Source organism: Pongo abelii, chromosome 2 (assembly GCF_028885655.2).
Source record: "Pongo abelii isolate AG06213 chromosome 2, NHGRI_mPonAbe1-v2.0_pri, whole genome shotgun sequence".
In the NCBI taxonomy this organism is placed as follows: domain Eukaryota; kingdom Metazoa; phylum Chordata; class Mammalia; order Primates; family Hominidae; genus Pongo; species Pongo abelii.
In genome coordinates, this window is record NC_085928.1 from 209056548 (window position 1) to 209077275 (window position 20728).

General features: G+C 44.0%; 1 protein-coding gene across 8 annotated transcripts in view; it reads right to left on the reverse strand.

The window, feature by feature from the left end:
* Positions 1-20728, reverse strand: part of IQCG (IQ motif containing G) — a 69943-nt gene that overhangs the window by 39010 nt on the left and 10205 nt on the right. For 4 of the 8 annotated variants that reach the window (XM_063722420.1, XM_024241188.3, XM_024241189.3 and 1 more), the window contains 4 exons: positions 16519-16585; positions 15030-15303; positions 9658-9890; positions 3482-3610 (listed from right to left, as the gene is read on the reverse strand). In XM_063722420.1, coding sequence (XP_063578490.1) covers positions 3482-3610; positions 9658-9890; positions 15030-15303; positions 16519-16526 — 644 coding nt within the window. In that variant the 5' untranslated portion in view covers positions 16527-16585. Of the gene's footprint in view, positions 1-3481; positions 3611-9657; positions 9891-10100; positions 10660-15029; positions 15304-16518; positions 16586-19190; positions 20726-20728 lie in introns of those variants that run through there. The other 4 variants (XM_054551112.2, XM_063722421.1, XM_063722422.1 and 1 more) reach the window with 3 other exon arrangements.

Consider the following 20728-nt stretch of genomic DNA (forward strand, 5'->3'; position numbering starts at 1 on the left):
GACATCAGCAAAATTAAAGAAGATATAAAGCAGACAAGAGAAAAATGAGATCTAAATGTGTACAGAATGAGAAGCCAAGAAGAAGAAAGCGGAATAAAGCTACAGGCCCCCCAGAAAAGCTCAGCACATGAAGGCACTACACATCTTCGAAGGCACAGCTGTGCCACAGGGCTAATCCAGGTGGAGCGATCGAAAGTCTGGCAAAGGAGCCGGATGACCTGATTCCCTTCCCCAGCCCTGTGGCCAGGCAGCTGCCTTTCCGCCTCTCGGGAGATCGTGGGTGTTTGGCTAGTTTTGGCCAGGTTGCCTGGAATGGTTGAACCAAGGATTTGGACTTGGAGACGGACACCAGACACAGCTGGAGGTGGAGATGAAGGACCATGCTAAAAACAGGGGGACCGAAAAACATACTGCTTACTGGATGGTGAGTGTCCCCAGCCTTTCCCGGGCTAGCTCTCAACACATGTGTAGTCAGAGAGTAACCACAGACAATAACCGTTACTTCTTCACTGCCCCTCACCCCTCCCAGCAAAGATTGGTAGATTCTTCGAGAATGCTGACTACACCAAGGGAAAAGATGTGCTTTTCTCTTCTGCCCAGCCATGCTACAGCGCAGTGTCGTCCACACGCACAGAGCAGAGCATCCATCAGCTTCTTGGCACTTCACTCTTAAATACAAACGAGCCTTAAATACAGGCTCATGCCTGTAATCCCAGCACTCTGGGAGGCCGAGGCGGGTGGATGCACTCTAGCATGGGCAACAAGAGTGAAACTCTGTCTCAAAAACAAAACAAAACAAAACAGAAACTAAACGGCCAAAGATGACCAAACACAATTCCCCTAATATTAAAAACAGAGACTAGAGCCAGGTGCGGTGGCTCACACCTATAAGCCCAACACTTTGGGAGGCCAAGGTGAAAGGATCACTTGAGACCAGGAGTTGGAGACCAGCCCGGGCAACATAGTGAGACTTAGTCTCCTAAAAAAAAAAAAAAATTAGCTAGGCATAGTGGCAAATGTCTTCCAGCTACTCAGGAGGCTGAGGCAGAAGGATAGCGTGAGCTCAGGAGTTCGAGACTGCAGTGGGCTACGATCGTGCCACTGCACTCCAGCCTGGGTGACAGAGTAACATTTGCCTTTAAAAAATTTAGATGTAAATTAAAAAACAAAACAAAACAAAAAAACAGAAGGCTGGGCGTGGTGGCTCATGCCTGTAATCCCAGCACTTTGGGAGGCCGAGGCGGGTGGATGCACTCTAGCATGGGCAACAAGAGTGAAATTCTGTCTCAAAAACAAAACAAAACAAAACAGAAACTAAAACAAATGGGAGAAAAAGTAACTCGGAGAGAAGAAAGCCAATACAAGAAACAGAAGACAATTTAAAACAAAAAAAGACAACCACAATTAATGTTCTTAGAAATATACAAGAAGGCCGGACATGATGATTCAAACCTGTAATCCTAGCACTTTGGGAGGCCAAGACGGGCAGATCACTTGAGCTCAGGAGTTCGAGACCAGCCTGGGCAACATGGCAAAACCCCATCTCTACAAAAAAATAGATAAAATTAGCTGGGCATGCCCGGGTCCCCAGCAACTTGAGGGGGCTGAGGCAGGAGGATTGCTTGAGCCCAGGAAGTCGAGGCTGCCATGAGCCAAGATCATGCCACTGCATTCCAGCCTGAGTGACAAAAAGGGATACTATAAAAAATGAAAAACTCAGGGAAGAGCTCTTAGAAATCAATGTTAGCATAACATTTTGAAAAATTAAACACAAGAGTTGGAAGATAAGGCCAGTTGTGGTTGGGGTTACAGGCGTGATCCCAGCACTTTGGGAGGCTGAGGCAGGTGGGTTGTTTGAGCCCACGATTTTGAGACCAGCCTGGTTAACATGGTGAGACTCTGACTTTACCAAAAAAAAAACAATTAGCCAGGCATGGTGGCACACACCTGTGGTCCCAGCTACTCGGGAGGCTACTCACTTGAGCCTGGGACCCAGGATGAGGCTGCAGTGAGCTGTGGATCGTGCTATTACACTTCGGCCTGGGAGGCAGAGCAAGACCCAGTCTCAGAAAAAAAAAAAAAAAAAGAAAGAAAGAGCCTGTGTTCCCAGCACTTTGGGAGGCCGAGGTGGGCGGATCACGAGATCAAGAGATCGAGACCATCCTGGCCAACGTGGTGAAACACTGTCTCTACTAAAAATACAAAAATTAGCCGGGCACAGTGGCGGATGCCTGTAATCCCAGCTACTAGGGAGGCTGAGGCAGGAGAATCACTTGAACCCGGGAGGCAGAGGTTGCAGTGAGCCAAGATTGTGCCACTGCACTCCAGTCTGGTGACAGAGCGAGACTCCATCCCCCCCCCAAAAAAAAAGAAAAAACAAAACAAAGAGTTGGAAGACAAAGTTAAGGAAATCTCTCTAAGAATAGAATGAAAACAATGCAAATGGTAAATGAGCAAAAAAGGACAAGAAAAATGCAGGATCAATCATTACAGGATCAACATCCAAAGAGAGTTCCAGGCCAAGCGCGGTGGCTGACGCCTGTAATCCCAGCACTTTGGGAGGCCGAGGTGGGTGGATCACTTGCAGTCAGGAGTTTGAGACCAGCCTGGCCAACATGGTGAAACCCCGTCTCTACTAAAAATACAAACATTAGCCAGGTGTGGTGGCGTGTGCCTGTAATCCCAGCTACTTGGGAGGCTGAGGCAGGGGAATCGTTTGAACCTGGGAAGCAGAGGTTGAAGTGAACTGAGATCGTGCCACTGTACTGCAACCTGGGCGACAGAGCGAGGCTCCGTCTCAAAAAAACAAAACAAAACAAAACAAAACAAAACAAAACAAGAGTTCTAGACAGAATTCATAAATTGAAAGGTTCTGGAAATGAAAAACTTTCCTTGTCATTCATTTGTTATTGTTCAGTGATTTTCAATGAATTCAATCTTTTTTTTTTTTGAGATGGAGTCTGGCTCTGTCACCCAGGCTGGAGTGCAGTGGCGTGATCTCGGCTCACTGCAAGCTCCACCTCCTGGGTTCAGGCCATTCTCCTGCCTCAGCCTCCCGAGTAGCTGGGACTACAGGTGCCCACCACCATGCCCGGCTAATTTTTTGTATTTTTTAGTAGAGACGGGGTTTCACCGTGTTAGCCAGGATGGTCTCCATCTCCTGACCTCGTGATCCGCCCACCTCAGCCTCCCAAAGTGCTGGGACTACAGGCGTGAGCCACCGCGCCCGGCCAAATTCAATCTTAAGAAAGATTACTAGAGAAGGAAGAATGGTCTTGATATATTGTAAATACAGATAACGAAGGCCTAGAAATCTGACTTATTGTCCCAGCAGAACTAGGAAGAAAACCCAAATTCTGACTTCTAGTTATCTTCCCTGGAAAGCACATGGTTGGTTTGTTTTAAAATTCAAGGATTTCCATTAAGAGTGTTTTAGCACTTTAAAATACAGCAAAGCAAGTAAACCTAACACGACTCTGACCTGGCGATGACGTCATAGAAATGCATTTTGTTTTCCCTCTCTTTGCTCAAAGCTTGCAGGAGACTGTTGTAAGTGGCCGAATCTTGCAACTCCTTAATGGTATCTGCAATCACATCGCTGAAAAACTGCCTGTAAGGAGAAACAGACCAACAAAAAATGAGTTAATAAATTCTATTTTCGGCCAGGCGCAGTGGCTCACGCCTGTAATCCCAGCACTTTGGGAGGCTGAGGCGGGTGGATCACGAGGTCAGGAAATCAAGACCATCCTGGCCAACATGGTAAAACCCCACCTCTACTAAAAATACAAAAAAATTAGCCTGGCGTGGCGGCGTGCGTCTGTAATCCCAGCTACTCAGAAGGCTGAAGCAGGAGAATTGCTGGAACCTGGGAATTGGAGGCTGTGGTGAGCCGAGATCACCACTGCACTCCAGCCTGGCAACAGAGCGAGACTCCGTCTCAATAAATAAATAAATAAATAAATAAATAATATTTTCAGGCCAGGTGCAGTGGCATGTGCCCTAATTCCAGCTACTTGGGAGGCTGAGGTGGAAGACTTGCTTGAGCCCAGGAGTTTGAGATCAGCTGGGACTACATAGCAAGACCTGGTCTCAAAAATATATATATGTATAATATACATGTATAATATATGTATTATATATATATAAATATATATATATAAATATGCATTTCCCTACATTCACAAAGGGCTACAGAAGTCACACAAGTTAAGACCCAGGCCAGGTGCGGTGGCTCACGCCTGTAATCCCAGCACTTTGGGAGGCCAAGGCGGGCGGATCACTTGAAGTCAGGCATTCGAGACCAGCCTGGCCAACATGGTGAAACCTCGTCTCTATTAAAAATACAAAAATTAGCCAGGTGTGGTGGCACGCATCTATAATCCCAGCCACTCGGGAGGCTGAGGCAGGAGAATCGCTTGAATCCAGAAGGCAGAGGTTACAGTGAGCTGAGATTACACCACTGCACTCCAGCCTGGGCAACAGAGCCAGACTCTGTCTCAAAAAAAAAGCAAAAGTTTGATTAGGTCTTTAAAAAAATTTTTTTAATGATTTTTTCAAAATTATGAAATATTCCAAAAATTTAGAAAGTATAAATAAAATAATGAATATTTATGTACATAACACCAAATTTAAAGATTTTACCATAATAGAGACTTGGTTTTTTTTAGAGATTACATGTGTCAGATATATCTGAAGTCTCTAGTCCCAGTCCCCTCAATCTTCCCCAGAGATAAACACTCTTCTGAATTTGGTGATTATTATTCTCTAGCATGTTGTGACACTTTTATCATGTGTTTGTGTGTTTTATTTAAATAATACATGTAGTTTTACATGTTTTTATTTTTATTTTTATTTTTTTTGAGATGGAGACTCGCTCTGTTACCCAGGCTGGAGTGCGGTGGTGTGATCTCGGCTCACTGCAACCTCTGCCTCCTGGGTTCAAGTGACTCTCCCGCCTTAGCCTCCTGAGTGGCTGGGATTACAGACGTGGGCCACCTCACCTGGCTAACAAAAAAAAAAAAAGAAATTTTCTTCAATTTCTAGTTTGCTAAGAGGTTTTTAGTGTTGGTTTTTATATGTTGAATTTTGCCAAATGCCTTTTCTGCATCTATTGATCTTTCTTTTTATTTATTTATTTATTTACATTTTCTAATGCTAAACTATTTTTGCATTCCTGGGATAATTCCAATTTCATTATGATGTTCCTTCTGGGTCTTTTTTTTTTTTTTTTTTTGAGATGGAGTGCCGTTCTTGTCACCCAGGCTGGAGTGCAGTGGCAGGATCTTGGCTCACTGAAACCTCCACCTCCCAGGTTCAAGCGATTCTCCTGTCTGAGCCTCCCGAGTAGCTGGGATTACAGGCACATGCCACCACACCCAGCTAATTTTTGTATTTTTAGTAGAGACAGGGTTTCACCATGTTGGCCAGGCTGGTCTGAAACTCCTGACCTCAAGTGATCTGCCCGCCTCGGCCTCCCAAAGTGCTCGGATTCCAGGCATGAGCCACAGCGCCCGGCCAAACGTTCACATTTTTGAGATGAGTAAACCAGGTTCAGGAAACATTCACATTTTCGAGATGAGTAAACCACGTTCAGGAAAGTTAAGTGACTTGCCCGTGGTCACATAACTAGTTTGAGAAAGAGCTGGAGATATATAGCCCAGGTTTCCTAACGCCTAGTCCGCTGTTCTTCATGATCCTCTCCTAAGTGGAGCTGTTTAGGCCGGGCACAAGGGCTAACACCTGTAATCCCAGCATTTTGTGGGGCCGAGGCAGGAGGATCATTTGAGTTCAAGACCAGTCTGGGCAACATAGTGAGACGCCCCCGCCCCTCCATCTCACAAAAACTAAAAAAAAATAAAAAAATAAAAAAATAAAAAATAAAAAGGCTGGTCATGGTGGCACGTGCCTGTAGTCCCCGCCACTCGGGAGGCTGAGGTGGGAGGGTCATTTGAGGCTGCAGTGAGTCATGTTTGCGCCACTGCACTCCTGCCTGGGTGACAGAGTGAGACCCTGTTTCAAAATAATGATAATAATAATAAAATAAAAATTAAAAACTGCTATTTAATGTTTTGACATAGTTGGCAAGAATTATAGTTAGTATTTTACATAACAAAGAACTCAAGGGAGAGGGAGAGAGAGAATAGCCAGTTTTAGCTGGTATGGTAAGGAAGTCCCCTCTGCTTTAATCTTTCCAAGAAAAGTAATTTTGTGGCCGGGGGCGGTGGCTCACGCCTGTAATCCCAGCACTTTGGGAGACTGAGGCGGGAGGATCACCTGAGGTCGGGAGTTCGAGATCAGCCTGGCCAACATGGTGAAACCCTGTCTCTACTAAAAATACAAAATTAACCTGGCGTGGTGGCACATGCCTGTAATCCCAGCTACTAGGGAGGCTGAGGCAGGAGAATCGCTTGAACCCAGGAGGCGCAGGTTGCAGTAAGCCAGGATTGTGCCACTGCACTCCAGTCTGGGTGACAGAACGAGACTCTGTCTCCAAAAAAAAGGAAAGAAAAGTAAATTTGTGATTTTTTAAATTGTTAATTAATTAATTAATTAGAGACAGGGTCTCGCCCTGTCACTCAGGCTGGAATGCAGTGGCATGATCATAACTCACTGTAACCTCAACCTCCCCAGCTTGAGTGGTCCTCCCCTTCCTCAGCCTCCTGAGTAGCTAGGACTAAAGCACACCACCATGCCCAGCTAATTTTTTTCATTTTTGTGGAGATGAGATCTCACTATGTTGCCCAGGCTGGTCTTGAACTCCTAGCTTCAAGCGCTTCTCCCATTTCAGCCTCCCAAAGTGCTGGGATCACAGGTGTGAGCCGCCGCCTGCAGCCAGGAAAGTAACTTCGACAAGACCATTCGCGTTATAGTCTCTGTTTCTGCTTTCTTCAGCCCTTTCTGCCTGTAAAGTCAACCTCCTCTGCCCATGTCATCAGAACAGCACTTCTACTTCAAAGATGAGGTGTGGCCTGATTTAGAATTGCAAATAAAAGCCAATTAAGATATTTAGATTTGTGGCCGGGCGCGGTGGCTTATGCCTGTAATCCCAGCACTTTGGGAGGCTGAGACGGGCGGATCACCTGAGGTCAGGAGTTCATGACCAGCCTGGCCAACATGGGGAAACCCTGTCTCTATTAAAAATACAAAAAAAATTAGCTGGGCTTGGTGGTGGGCGCCTGTAATCCCAGCTACTTGGGAGGCTGAGGCAGGAGAATCACTTGAACCCGGGAGACGGAGGTTGCAGTGAGCCAGGACTGTATCATTGCACTGTAGCCTGGGTGACAGAGTAAGACTCTGTCTCAAAAAAAAAAAAAAGATATTTAGATTTGTTGTAATTTTGTCTTTTGACAGTAGTATGTTATGATAAAATAATTAATTATTAATTCAATGCAATAAGACGACAATGCATAAAGATGAGCACAGCAAGGAAAGCATACACAAGCTTCCTACAAATTCCCATTTTAAATTCACAAAGAGTTGTAGTTTTTTTGTTATTGCTGTTTTGCTTTTTAAGTTTTTTTTGAGATGGGGCCTCACTGTCACCCAGGCTGGTGTGCAGTGGCACAATCACGCCTCACTGCAGCCTCAATTTCCCAGGCTTGGGTGATCCTCCCACCTCAGCCTCCAGAGTAGCCGGGACCACAGGTGCGCACCACCATGCCCAGCTAATTTTCTTGATTTTTAGTAGAGATGAGATTTCACTATGTTACCCAGGCTGGTTTCAAGCTCTTGGGCTCAAGCAGTCTTCCCACCTTGGCCTCCCAAAGTGTTAGGATCACAGGTGTGAGCTGCCACGCCCGGCCTGTTGTAGTTTTTATGTCTTTGATATTTTTATTTCCACTTTGATTCTGGATAACTGGTGGAGATGTACATTTTGTGAATATACCCTGGGTTTCAGATGGAATATAAATCTAAAACTAATCCCCTACAAATAATTGCGACTGGTATTTTGGGTTTTTCAGGAAAAGACACAAGCCACACACTGAGAATGATAAGGACATGAACCGGGCAATTTATAAGCAGGTTGCCTTTCCGTCCGATGCAGATCTGGGCCAGGCTGACTTTAGCAAGATCTTACCCTTGGTTAGGGCAGAATATCGAGGTCAGCAAACTTTTTCTGTAAAGAGGCAGATAGTAAATATTCGGCTTTGCAGGGCGTAAGTTCTCTTTGGCAATGGCTCAACTCTGCATTGTGGCATGAAAGCAGTCACAGACAATGTATAAACAAATGGGCAATGCTGTATTCCAATAGAACTTTTCAAAAACAGACTTCAGACTGGATTTAGCTAGTGGCCCTGGGTAATTGCAGTAAACTCTCATTTACCAAAAGTTCTTAACATAATGTTACACCCTCTTAACAGGCTTATTTGTCATCGAGCCAGGTGACAACAAAAAGTTATGAGACAATGGGAATTTAGACTGCCTTTAAGAAACCCTCAGGATTAAAACACAGTTTGGAATTTGGCTATATAGAATAATCATAGCTATATAGTAGCTATTAATGGATAAAGCATCACAACAGCTACCAAGTTGTGCCAGGTACTAAAGCCTTATTTCTAACCCTTACACTAAGGTTGCAAGGTTGCTATCACTGTCAACAAGAGTCTCGCTCTGTTGCCCACGCTGGAGTGCAGTGGTGCCATCTTAGGTCACTGTAACCTCTGCCTCCTGGGTTCAAGCAATTCTCCTGCCTCAGCCTCTGAGTAGCTGGTGCTGAGGCACCTGAGATTACAGGTGCCCACCACCACGCCCGACTAATTTTTGTATTTTTAGTAGAGATGGGGTTTCACCTTATTGGCCAGGCTGGTCTTGAACTCCTGATCTCGTGATCCACCAGCCTCTACCTCTCAAAGTGCCGGGATTACAGGGTGAGCCCCTGCGCCCAGCCCATTCTCATTTTTAATAATTGAAAACAGCCAGTGCGCCTGTAGTCCCAGCTATGCGAAAGGCTCACTGGAAGCCAGAAGTTTGAGGGCGGCAGTGCTCTATGATATCTCCTGTCAATAGCACTGGCTTCCAGCCTGGACTACAGAGTGACCTCGTCTCTAAAAAATAAACAATCTGCAGGTATACATCTGAAGGGGGAAAAAAAAAAAAGAAAAAAATTTTAAAAATAAATAAAATAAAAATTGGAAACAAAGACAAACGGCCGGGCGCGGTGGCTCACGCCTGTAATCCCAGCACTTTGGGAGGCCGAGGCGGGTGGATCACCTGAGGTCAGGAGTTCAAGACTAGCCTGGCCAACATGGTGAAACCCGTTGTCTACTAAAAAATACAAAAATTAGCCAGGCGTGGTGGCGTGCACCTGTAATCCCAGCTCTTCAGGAGGCTGAGGCAGGAGAATCGCTTGAACCCGGGAGGCAGGGGCTGCACTGCGCCGCACCGAGATCAGGCCATTGCACTCCAGCCTTGGTGACAAGAGCGAAACTCCATCTCAAAAAAAAGACTTAATAACTTATGCAATATCATATAGCTGCCTTGCTTTCCATTCATATCCCCCTGCCTCTAGGCAGTCTTCAGCTAATTCTATTCTCAGCAGTCATTTTGCATACACAGTAATGACTCACCCATAGACGAGAGCAGTCAGCCATCTGGGCGCCCCTTCTCTCATCTATGTATAAATACGTTATTCCACTGCCAAATGTCTTCCTTCCTTACCTATCAATCTGAATTTTCTTCAGTGTCTCCGTAGTCATGATGGTCTGCCTTGTAGGTTTTTTGAAGATAAGATCCTGCATTTTGTTAAACTCCACAGCAAACCGGCCTCTGTGTCTGATTTCTGGCAAGTTGGGTCCTTCCTCAGTTATTAATGGACTGGGTATTTTTGTGATTGTTGAGGCCATTGGAAGTTTGTCTAGATTCGTTCCTTCTAGATTCATTTCTCTGCTTTTCTTTTAAAACAATAAACAATTAGAAAGAATTTTTTTAAACAGACCATACCACAAGAAAGAGGCCTTTGTGTACATCTTTCAACGTTATCTTCTCTGACTTGTACTCTATACTCCAAGAAAATGTGCCCCTTTCTTCAGCCACACCAAACCACGCACGCCCTGCTGCTAACTTCACACAACATTCCTCTTCTCTGTCATTCCCCAACTTACCACCTGGTACACTCTGCTCAAAAGTAAAGTTCTTTGTGAAATATCTCTGTTAGCAGGCATTTCTCATATTGTAATTTTTTATAAAGTGTCTCCATCAGGTCGTGGTTTCTAGGAGGGAGGGGACAGTGTCTTAGCGATCTTGGTTCCACTTCAAGAAAAACTTTTTTTGAAGACTAGTCTCAAGTTATTTTTGGAACAAGATTGGATATCCAATAAATGTGGCCATCTTTATAGTCCCATTGCTTAGAACAATGACTAGCATATAGCAGAGACGCAAATGTTCATTGAACATATGAACTTGAAATTTTAATTAAAAAAAAGGAGAATCATACTAAAAGCAGAGGTTGATAGTACATTTAGTGGTATGGTGTAGACTTTGAGGATCATGGAGGGAAAAGCCAAAATAATTTGTTTTTCAGACCCAAACTTGAATATTAAGGGACCATAGGAACAGCATATGCCTTTCAGCTGATGATGCCTGTGTAAACTAAACTGTGGCCAAAAGCTTGAGCCATCGAGAGGCACACAACGCAGTGACTACACATATGGATCTGAAGCCATGTTTGAATCCGGCTCTGTCTCTCAACTGTATTGACCTTGGGCAACTAGTTAACATCTCTGTGTCCCCATTTTCCCACTGGTAAAATAAATGGTTATTATTTTAGATTTTGCCTAAGGCAATAAGGGGAAAATGTAAGGTCTAGGAGGCCCCACTGTCTTTTTCTTTTTGAGACAGAGTCTTGCTCCGTCGCCCAGGCTGGAGTGCAGTGGCACGATCTCAGCTCACTGTGACCTCTGGGATGCCCCATTTTCTGATTTCCCTAACCACTATTCCTCTACCTTTATACTTGGACATCTGGAAAAGGAAGCAAATGTGTCTCACGGCCTGATTTACTGATTACTAGAAAGAAATGTGAATTTTTAGAATAGAATTAAAGAAACGAGCTAAGTGTTCTAGTTGACACACACAAAAAATTTTTTTTGAGACACAGTCTCACTCTGTCGCTCAGGCTGGATTACAGTGGCACAATCTCCACTCACTGCAACCTCTGCCTCCCAGGTTCAAGCGATTCTCCTGCCTCAGCCTCCCGAGTAGCTGGGATTACAGGCACACACCATCATGCCCGGCTAATTTTTTTGTATTTTTAGTAGAGATGAGGTTTTGCCATTTTGGCCAGGCTGGTCTCAAACTCCTGACCTCAGGTGATCCACCTGCCTCGGCCTCCCAAAGTGCTGGGATTACAGGCATGAGCCACTGTGCCTGGCCTCTAAAAATTTACATATATATATATAAAATAATATATTTTATATTGCACATGCTATGTACAAGATAGGGTTTTTTACCGTAAGGAAAAAGAGAAGAAAAACAGTATTCCCTGCAAGAAAGCTCTTTCCAAATTTGGTCAAATCACTCCCATTTCTGGTAGAACCAGGTATATTAATATATTTTTCATCCTTTCATTTCATAATTCTAATACATGAAATTGTATCTGGAGATGGCCTTAGCCGTAAAAATGGCTTTAAAAGAGGGAAAATGCTAACCTTTTCTCTCAAGGTTATTAAAAGGCTAAAGGATGTCAAGCCTTTGGGAAAGGAAACATCCATATACTAACATTTAAAAATATGCAGCCCAGGCCCTACAGGGCAGCGGCGTCTTCAAATTCATGAGTCAGAACAACTATAGTACCATGAAATACAAACCAAAAAAATATTTTAAGAGATTCACAATTTTTAAAGGATATGAAGCTAACATATTGAGAAATGGGCTTTTAAATTGCTATTAATCAACACGATTAAAGTTACTATAATAATACATATTATATATTACTATGTACACTACAGTAAAATCACAAGGAGGGTTTCTGTTGAATCAGAAAATTTTGTGGGTAAAAGATCACTATGATAAACCAGAAAAAAACAGTGCAAAAGTTCCATTCTTTTATTTCCTGGAGTAGTGACCACTGCTGAACACTGTCGATTAATTTAGGGTTTTCATTCTTGATATTCCATGATGGTAAATTACTCTTTTCAAAGCTGACGGCAGGTAGTATTGAAAAGACTTCATTTATTAGCTGAAGGTCTTCCCATTTGTTTGTCCTTCCTTCCTTCCCTCCCTCCTTCCTCTCTCTCCTCTCTCTCCCCCCGTCTCTTTCTTTCCCTTCCTTCCTTTCTCCCTCCCTCCCCTCCCTTCCCCCTCCCTCCCCTCCCTTCCCCCCCTCCCTTCCTACCTTCCTCTCTTCCTTCCTTCGTTCCTTCCTTCCTTCCTTCCCTCCCTCCTTCCTCTCTCTCCTCTCTCTCTCCCCTCTCTCTCCTTTCTTTCCCTTCCTTCCTTCCTCCCTCCCTCCCCTCCCTTCTTCCCTCCCTTCCTACCTTCCTCTCTTCCTTCCTTCGTTCGTTCCTTCCTTCCTTCCCTCCCTCCTTCCTCTCTTCTCTCTCTCCTTTCTTTCCCTTCCTTCCTTCCTCCCTTCTTCCCCTCCCTTCCTTCCCTTCTCCTTCCCTCCCTTCCTACCTTCCTCTCTTCCTTCCTTCGTTTCTTTCTTTCCCTCCCTCCCTCCTTCCTTCCTCTCTCTCCTCTCTTTCCCTTCCTTCCTCCCTCCCCTCCCTTCCCCCTCCCTCCCTTCCTCTCTTCTTCTCTTCCTTCCTCTCTTTCTCTTTCTTTCTTTCCCTCCCTCCCTCCCTTCCTTCCTTCTTTCTTTCTCTTTCAACAAGGTCTCACTCTGTCACCCAGGTTGGCGTGCAGTGGTGTGACCTTAGCTTGCTGCAGTCTCAGTCTCATGGGTTCAAATGATCCTCCCATATCAGCCTCCTGAGTAGCTGGGACTACAGGCATATGCCACCATGCCTGGCTAATTTTTGTATGTTCTTGGTAGAGACGGGGTCTTCTATGCTGCCCAGGCTGGTCTCAAACTCCTGGCCTCAAGCATTTCCCCCACCTTGGCCTCCCAAAGCACCATTTTTTTTTTTTATTCTCGCTGAAGGAGATAATAAATAGGAAGAATACACCACTCTCTTCTGTACTATTTGTTAGCCAGCTTAAATTGTTAAGACTAGCCTCTTATTTTAAATGCAGTGGAAGATTTTGTTCTTAGATTCTTATCTGTTTGCCCTTCATAAGTTAACAAGGAAGTTAACTTACATCATACAATTCCTGTGATACTTACGCCATTTTAAAACTACCCCAAAACTCACAGAATGCTAGCACTGGAAGGGATCTATGGGTCATTTAGGTAAAACTCCATTACAACTTACAAACGAGAAAACTTAGACCAAAAAAGTGAAATGATTGCTAACAGCATGTAACTATATCCCAAACATCTCCTGACTCCAAATCCATTCTCTATAAAATCTTATCTAAACTTTTGAAACTTTAATGAAAGCTTTAAGAACCCAGGCTGCTCGGGAGGCTGAGGCAGGAGAATGGCGTGAACCTGGGAGGCGGAGCTTGCAGTGAGCCGAGATTGCGCCACTGCACTCCAGCCTGGGCAACAGAGCGAGACTCCGTCTCACAAAAAAAAAAAAAAAAAAAGAACCCAGGCTGTATATATAACAATAATAATTTAGAAAATTTGAAATTTTAATGGAAAATTAAAGGGAAATTTAATTTTCTTCTCTTGATAAACAAAACAAAAAAAAGAAAAGCAATGTACCCTCTTATTTATATAGCAATTTTCAAAGGTCATAGAATCAGACATAAGAATATCTTCTGGGCCGGGTGCGGTGGCTCACACCTGTAATCCCAGCACTTTGGGAAGCTGAGGTGGGCAGATCACCTGAGGTCGGGAGTTCAAGACCAGCCTGACCAACATGGAGAAACTCCGTCTCTACTAAAAGTACAAAATTAGCTGGGCGTGGTGGCGTAATCCCAGAACTCGGGAGACTGAGGCAGGAGAATTGCTTGAACCCGGGAGGCGGAGGTTGTGGTGAGCCTAGACACTCCTGGGCAACAAGGGCGAAACTCCATCTCGAAAAAAAGAAAAAAAAAAAAGTGTCTTCTGAACAAGTTATATAATGTTATTATTTATAACTTGATAAATGTGTATTTCTATTTATAAATTGTTTCCATTTTATACCTACAACCTCAGTTACTGAAATGTACAAGAGCTTAAAAATGCATAAAGACTTTGCTCACTACTAAGTTAATTTTCTGATAACTCAGTGCTGCTTCACAGAGGAGTCCAAAACATTATTGAAAATGTAATGGCTGACACAGCAATGCGGCTGGATATTCAGGAAGGCAAGTTGCAACATATTCATCAATGACAACAAAGTCATTTTAGATTAAAGCGTTAAGAGTGGAGTTGAATTTCCTCCCCCTAGTGTTCAGTTAGGTTTCAGCAGCTGAGAAATACAAGTTGGGTGGGACAACTCAGTAATTCCATTTCTTCAGTATATAGGTTGTATTTCTACTGATTTCAGTAGAGGCCTTTTTGGATAAAACCAATATATTGGAAAAGGATATTCTGTCTGGTAATGTCCCTTGAGTTATGGCAGTTTCACTCCATCAGTTGAGAGTGCATATGTCAGTTATTGTAGCCCCTTTATCTGAAATAAAGGTGCTATTTCCCACGTGATATTTAATGGCACCAGCCTGGACAACATAGTGAGATCCAATCTCTATAGAATTTTTATAAAAAATTAGCCGGGTGTGGTAGTGCAGGCCTGTAGTCCCAGCTACCCAGGAGGCTGAGGTGGGAGGATCACTTGAGCCTGGGAGGTAGAGGCTGCAGTCAGTCGTGATGGCACCACTACACTCCAGCTTAGGCCACAGAGCAAGACCCTGTCAAAAAAAAAAAAAAAAGAAACAAAGAAAGAAGGAAAGAGAGAGAGAAAGAAAGAAAGATAAATAAATACATTTAATGGGGTAGGTACTATAAATGAGGGAGAAATAAAAAATAAAGTAAAATTAACTCATGGTGAGTGGGTATATACCACGCAGACGCTCTGTCTCCCTTCGTACTGAACAGGCATGATGTAGTTCAGAATAGAGAGCTGGTCTGTGGTGTCCTCCAGAACTGCCGAGATCCTCAGCACATCTGGAAGGGACAGTGGCTCTAGGATTTCTGGGATTTCTGGGATGATTTCTACGTCCGTCTCTTTAGGTGTTCCTTCTTCTTCTACGGCACTCGGTGGTTCGCCTGTCACTGACACCGTCATCTCGGAATGCCAAACTTGCGGAGGAAGGTTTGAGTCTTCCAGGCTGTCTCTAAGGAAAGAATAAAGAAAAAATAAGTCAGCGACCAATATTTAAACATTACTTTAACCCAAAAGCACAGGCAGCAATGTGCTGGGCTCCTGTGATATTCATGTTGTCATATAATATAACCTAGATTAAAAAAAAAGTAGGATTTGGCGTGTGATTCTGCTAAATATCTTCCATTTTGACCAACCAAAGGCAAACAACTTACTCTTTTTTTTTTTCCTTTTTTTCAGACGGAGTTTCGCTCTTGTTGCCCAGGCTGGAGTGCAATGGTGCTATCTCAGCTCACCGCAACCTCTGCCTCCCAGGTTGAAGCGATTCTCCTGCCTCACCCTCCCGAGTAGCTGGGATTACAGGCATGTGCCACCACACCCGGCTAAGTTTGTGTTTTTAGTAGAGATCGGGTTTCTCCATGTTGGTCAGGCTGGTCTTGAACTCCTGACCTCAGGTGATCTGCCCAACTCAGCCTCCCAAAGTGCTGGGATTACAGGCGTGAGCCACCGCGCCTGGCCTACTGTTTAATAAAGGTATGTAGTTCATGCAATTTCGCTATTCTGATCAATTTGAATTTGAGCCAAAATTAACTTTTGTTTTCCGTCTCATGATGAGTGAAAAACAGAATGTGGTATCCAGCCTCCAAGGTGGCCCAAATGATTCTCACTTTCTAGTGTTAACGCCTCTGCGTAGTCTACGCCACACTGAGTAGGACTAGCCTATGTAACCAGAAGGTTATGGTGGGAATGACGGAGTGTGACTTCCAAGGCTAGGTGATAAAAGACATTGCAGCTTCTACCTTACTCTCTCAAATCTCTCACTGTGAGAGAAGACAGCTGCCTTGGCATGAGGACACTTCAGCAGCACTGTGGACACATCCATGAGGGTAAGGAACTAAGGCCTCTTGCCGGCAGCCTGCACCAACTTGCCAGCTCTGTCAATGAACCACCTTGGAAGTGGATACTCCAGCCCCCATCAAGTCTTCAGATCATTGCCACCCCTGGCCGACTTCAAGTTCAGGAGAGACCTCAAGCCAGCACCATCCAGCTAACCTGCTCCTAACCTTGGGACCCACAGAAACTGTGGGAGAGAATAAATGTTTATATTTTAAGTCACTAAGTTCTGGGGTAATCTGTTACGCAGCAATAGTTAAGGTATACACAGAAATTTAACAGAAGGCATAATTTAAATACACGTATACAAAAAACATTGGAATTTTAAACATACTCTTCCATTCTTCTGTAGCTTCGTTACCCTCCGTGGTATATTTATAAACTCACAAAAGTGCAGTTACCTAAAATGGGAAAGAAACACTGAGATTAGTTTATGGGCATCTTGAATGATGTTTCAGTTATTTCTATACCATTTCATTAAGAGAAAATTAAATGATGACGGGAGCTGTGACTGTCGCCTCTTTGTGCGGAGTGGAGCAGTCCCAGAGGCGAAAGAACCTCCAACATCATGGAGTGCAGGTCTATGAAGAAGTTGACCGAATTATTACTGCTCTACCAAACTCAAGACACATGCACTCTGTGAGTCTCTTCTTTAGGTAAATTAATGTTCAACATGGTTTTAGTATGTTCTATTATATCACCGATTTTTAACTGGTAATCTCTATAGAGTTGATTTTTTCTATCATTCTGATTACTGTAATATTTAATTAGATCACTCAATTCATTTTCTCTGCCAGATAACAGAATTTGCTCCATGTGGACTTAGAGGAATAAGTGAGATGACATTTAGAAAAACTGTATTAATTGGGGCCGGGCACGGTGGCTCACGCCTGTAATCCCAGGACTCTGGGAGGCCAAGGCGGGCGGATCACGAGGTCAGGAGATCGAGAGCATCCTGGCTAACACGGTGAAACCCCTTCTCTACTAAAAATACAAAAAATTAGCCGGGTGTGATGGCGGGCGCCTGCAGTCCCAGCTACTCAGGAGGCTGAGGCAGGAGAATGGCGTGAACCCAGGAGGCAGAGCTTGCAGTGAGCCGAGATCACGCCACTGCACTCCAGCCTGGGCGACAGAGTGAGACTCCGTCTCAAAAAAAAAAAAAAAAAAAAAAAGGAAAACTGTATTAATCTTGGAAATCAGTTTAACACTGCTATCAAGATGTTACCCCTCCTCAGTAAACCAAAATCCTTTCTGCTTAAATGAGCTTTACAGTGAGAACTCCTATGGAGAAGTTTGCATTGTACTGAATGGACAGTGAGTGGTGAGTTTCCAATGTAAATTTGTCCACAATAAAGTAACTCTGAGAGAGGTGGTGCAAATATGACTCTTGCAACAAAAATCTTACATGCAAAAATTCAAACACATAAAACAGAATCTTCATATAAATTTGAAAAAGTACTTCAGACTAGCTAAATGTCCTGATGCAGGGGCAGTTTTAGGAGGAAGTAGCATGGTATTAAGCAGAATATCTTTCTTTTTTTCTTTTCTTTTTTTTTTTGAGATGGAGTTTTTCTCTTCTTGCCTAGGCTGAAGTATGATGGCGCGATCTTGGCTCACTGCAACTTCTGCCTCCCAGGTTCAAGTGATTTCCCTGCCTCAGCCTCCCGAGTAACTGGGATTACAGGCTCACGCCACCATTTTGTATTTTTAGTAGAGACGGGGTTTCACCATGTTGGCCAGGCTGGTCTCGAACTCTTGACCTCAGGTGATCCACCTGCCTCAGTCTCCCAAAGTGTTGGGATTACAAGCGTGAGCCAAGGCGCCCAGGTGGATTTTACTTTCTATTTCCATATCTCCTAAGCTGGACCTAGTTGTTGCTGTGTTTGTTTGTTTGTTTCCTTGTTTTCTTTTTTGCTTGAACTACTCCAACAACCTGTAAATTGGGAGTGATCTTTTAATTTTTTAATTTTTTTTTCTGATATCCTGACAGAAGGTTCAGGAAGTGATCTTTTTAAAATGAAAGGGTGATCTTTTAAAATGGAAAATCTGATCTTGTCCTTCCCTAGAACCCTTCAATGGTTTCCCATTGCCTTAGGACAAAGAACAAAATTTTTGACTTGTTCCACAAGATCTGTATGATCTGGGCCCCTCTGTTCCTCTCTAGACCCAACTACAACTGCCCTTTCCTTGCTCTCTGGGCTCCAGCCACAGTGGGCTTCTTTCAGTTCTTCCATGGACTCATGCTCCCTTGCAACTCGGGGTCTTTGCACCTGCTATTCCTTCTAGTGAAACCACTCTTCCCTCACCTCTTCACCGTGTAAAGTCCCACTGACCCATCACCAGCTTAAGACAGTGTCATTTTTCTAGGTGAAATCTCTAAGATTTTCTGTGCTCTGGGAGATGGACCCGTATGGAGTATACTAAGGGGAGATTCCAGAAAGAGATTCAGTGTAGAGAAGTGAGATCAGACATTTATTCTCCCTGCTCCTTCTCTGCCAGAATATCATTGGTTGGTTATGTTCCTCTATCAAAGGTCATGGCTCCTGTCAGGCAATTCTCTCCAAACGTCTCTCTGTGGGCTTAGGTAACTATTTCTTTCCTAGGTCCCAGGAGACTCTATCATCCCTTGTAGTTTCACTCCTGCTTTACCTTTTTTTTTTTTTTTTTTTTTTTTTGAGACGGTCTCACTCTGTCACCCAGGCTGGAGTGCAGTGGCAGGATCTCAGCTCACTGAAAACTCCACCTACCAGGTTGAAGCGATTCTTGTACCTCAGCCTCCCAAGTAGCTGGGATGACAGGCACACACCACCACCCCTGGCTGATTTTTGTATTTTTAGTAGAGACAGGGTTTCACTATGTTGGCCAGGCTGGTCTCAAACTCCTGACCTCAAATGATCCACCCACCTCAGCCTCCCAAAGTGCTGGCATTACAGGCGTGAGCCACCGCGGCCGGCCCATACTTTGTTTTAAAAAGTATTGTTATGATGCTCTACTAATGGTCATCACCTGCAGTTTGAAAAATGCCTTAACTGACGCTTGTCCAAGTGATCCTTTCCCTGACTCGTCAGGCCAGATCAGGCTTCTGGGCATTCATGCCACTACTTTCCCGCAGAGCTCTGTTCACAATTTGTTATGTTTGTGTCAGTTTTCCCCTACTAGACAACTGTTCCATGAAAGCAGCAACATGACAACGATGCTCACAGTTGTATCAGGTGCTAAGTCTCAGTGCTCAATAAGTATTTGTGGAATGAATAATACACGAGCAAACGAATGAAACTCACACTTAACGTGTTATTCCTCCCAGGAGGACTTCCATATAGAACTCTGACAAATTAATATCTAATAGTGAAATTTCTAGCACATTTCTTTCTGGGATAGGGAACACTGGGTGGGGTAGTAGGCTACAAGGTACAAGTTCTATCCTGTTGTATTTAAGAGAGGATCTGATTTTAAAAGTGACTTATATACATCTATTTCATACAACTTTGGAGTCATACTTTACTCTCTCTCATTCCTCATCCACCAGCAAATCTTTCCAGAATTTAAATATACTCAGAATTCCAGTACTCAATGTCCTCTGTTTACACACCATCACCTCTCATCATAGTCACTACAGGAACCTATAATTATCTTCCTGCTGATGCCCTTGCCTCCCTTCAGTTTCAACACAGTGACCTTGTCAATACAGAAGTCAGATAGTCACCCTTCTGTTCAGAACCCTTAAATACTTCCCATCTCAAAGTGGGGGAAGCCTCTTTTACATACTTCCCATCTCAAAGTGGGGAAAGCCTCTTTTACAGTGGCCTCTCTGCTTAATCTTCTCCACAGAAATTATCATCTTCTAACGTGTCATCTATTTTCCTTGCTCATTGCCTTGCTCTCCCTCGTAGGATGTAAGCTGCCACGAGGGCATAGATTTGTTTGTTTACTGCCGTGTCATCCTACACAAACCTTGGTACAGGGTAGCCATTCATTAAACTATGTGTTAAATAAATGAATGAATCCATAGGGTAACCCAAATAAATATGCAATAATTCGGAAATGTGAATCTCTGGCGTCCACTAATCCACCTCTACAAGTATCTACGGAGGACCTACTAGGTGCGGACACGAGGCAGCTAAACGAGTTCTCCTAAAAGGGCGATAAAGCCTCCTGCAGGCAGTCCTCCTCATACCTCCGATCCAAAAAGAAGAATGGAGGTAAGAACTTAAGTCATTTCGTTCATTTTTTTTTTCTTTTGTAGGGTGGGGGGAGGTGGTCTCACTATGTTGCCCAGGCTGGTCTCGAACTCCTGGCCTCAAGCGATCCTCCCGCCTCCGCTTCCTAAATACCTGGGTTTACAGGCGTGAGCCACTGTGCCCAGTCTCATTTCTTGAAAGAGATAAATAAGTAGAGGGGAGAAAAGAAGTATAGAAAAAGAAAAAAGAGAAGGAAGAGGTCCTGCTGCCTTCGTGCTCCCGGCCTTTCTCTCCCATGCTAGGTTAGGATCCCAGAATTTCCGTTCTGTGTATTGCTGTGTGTATCGAGGGAAAAGCACCCCTCTG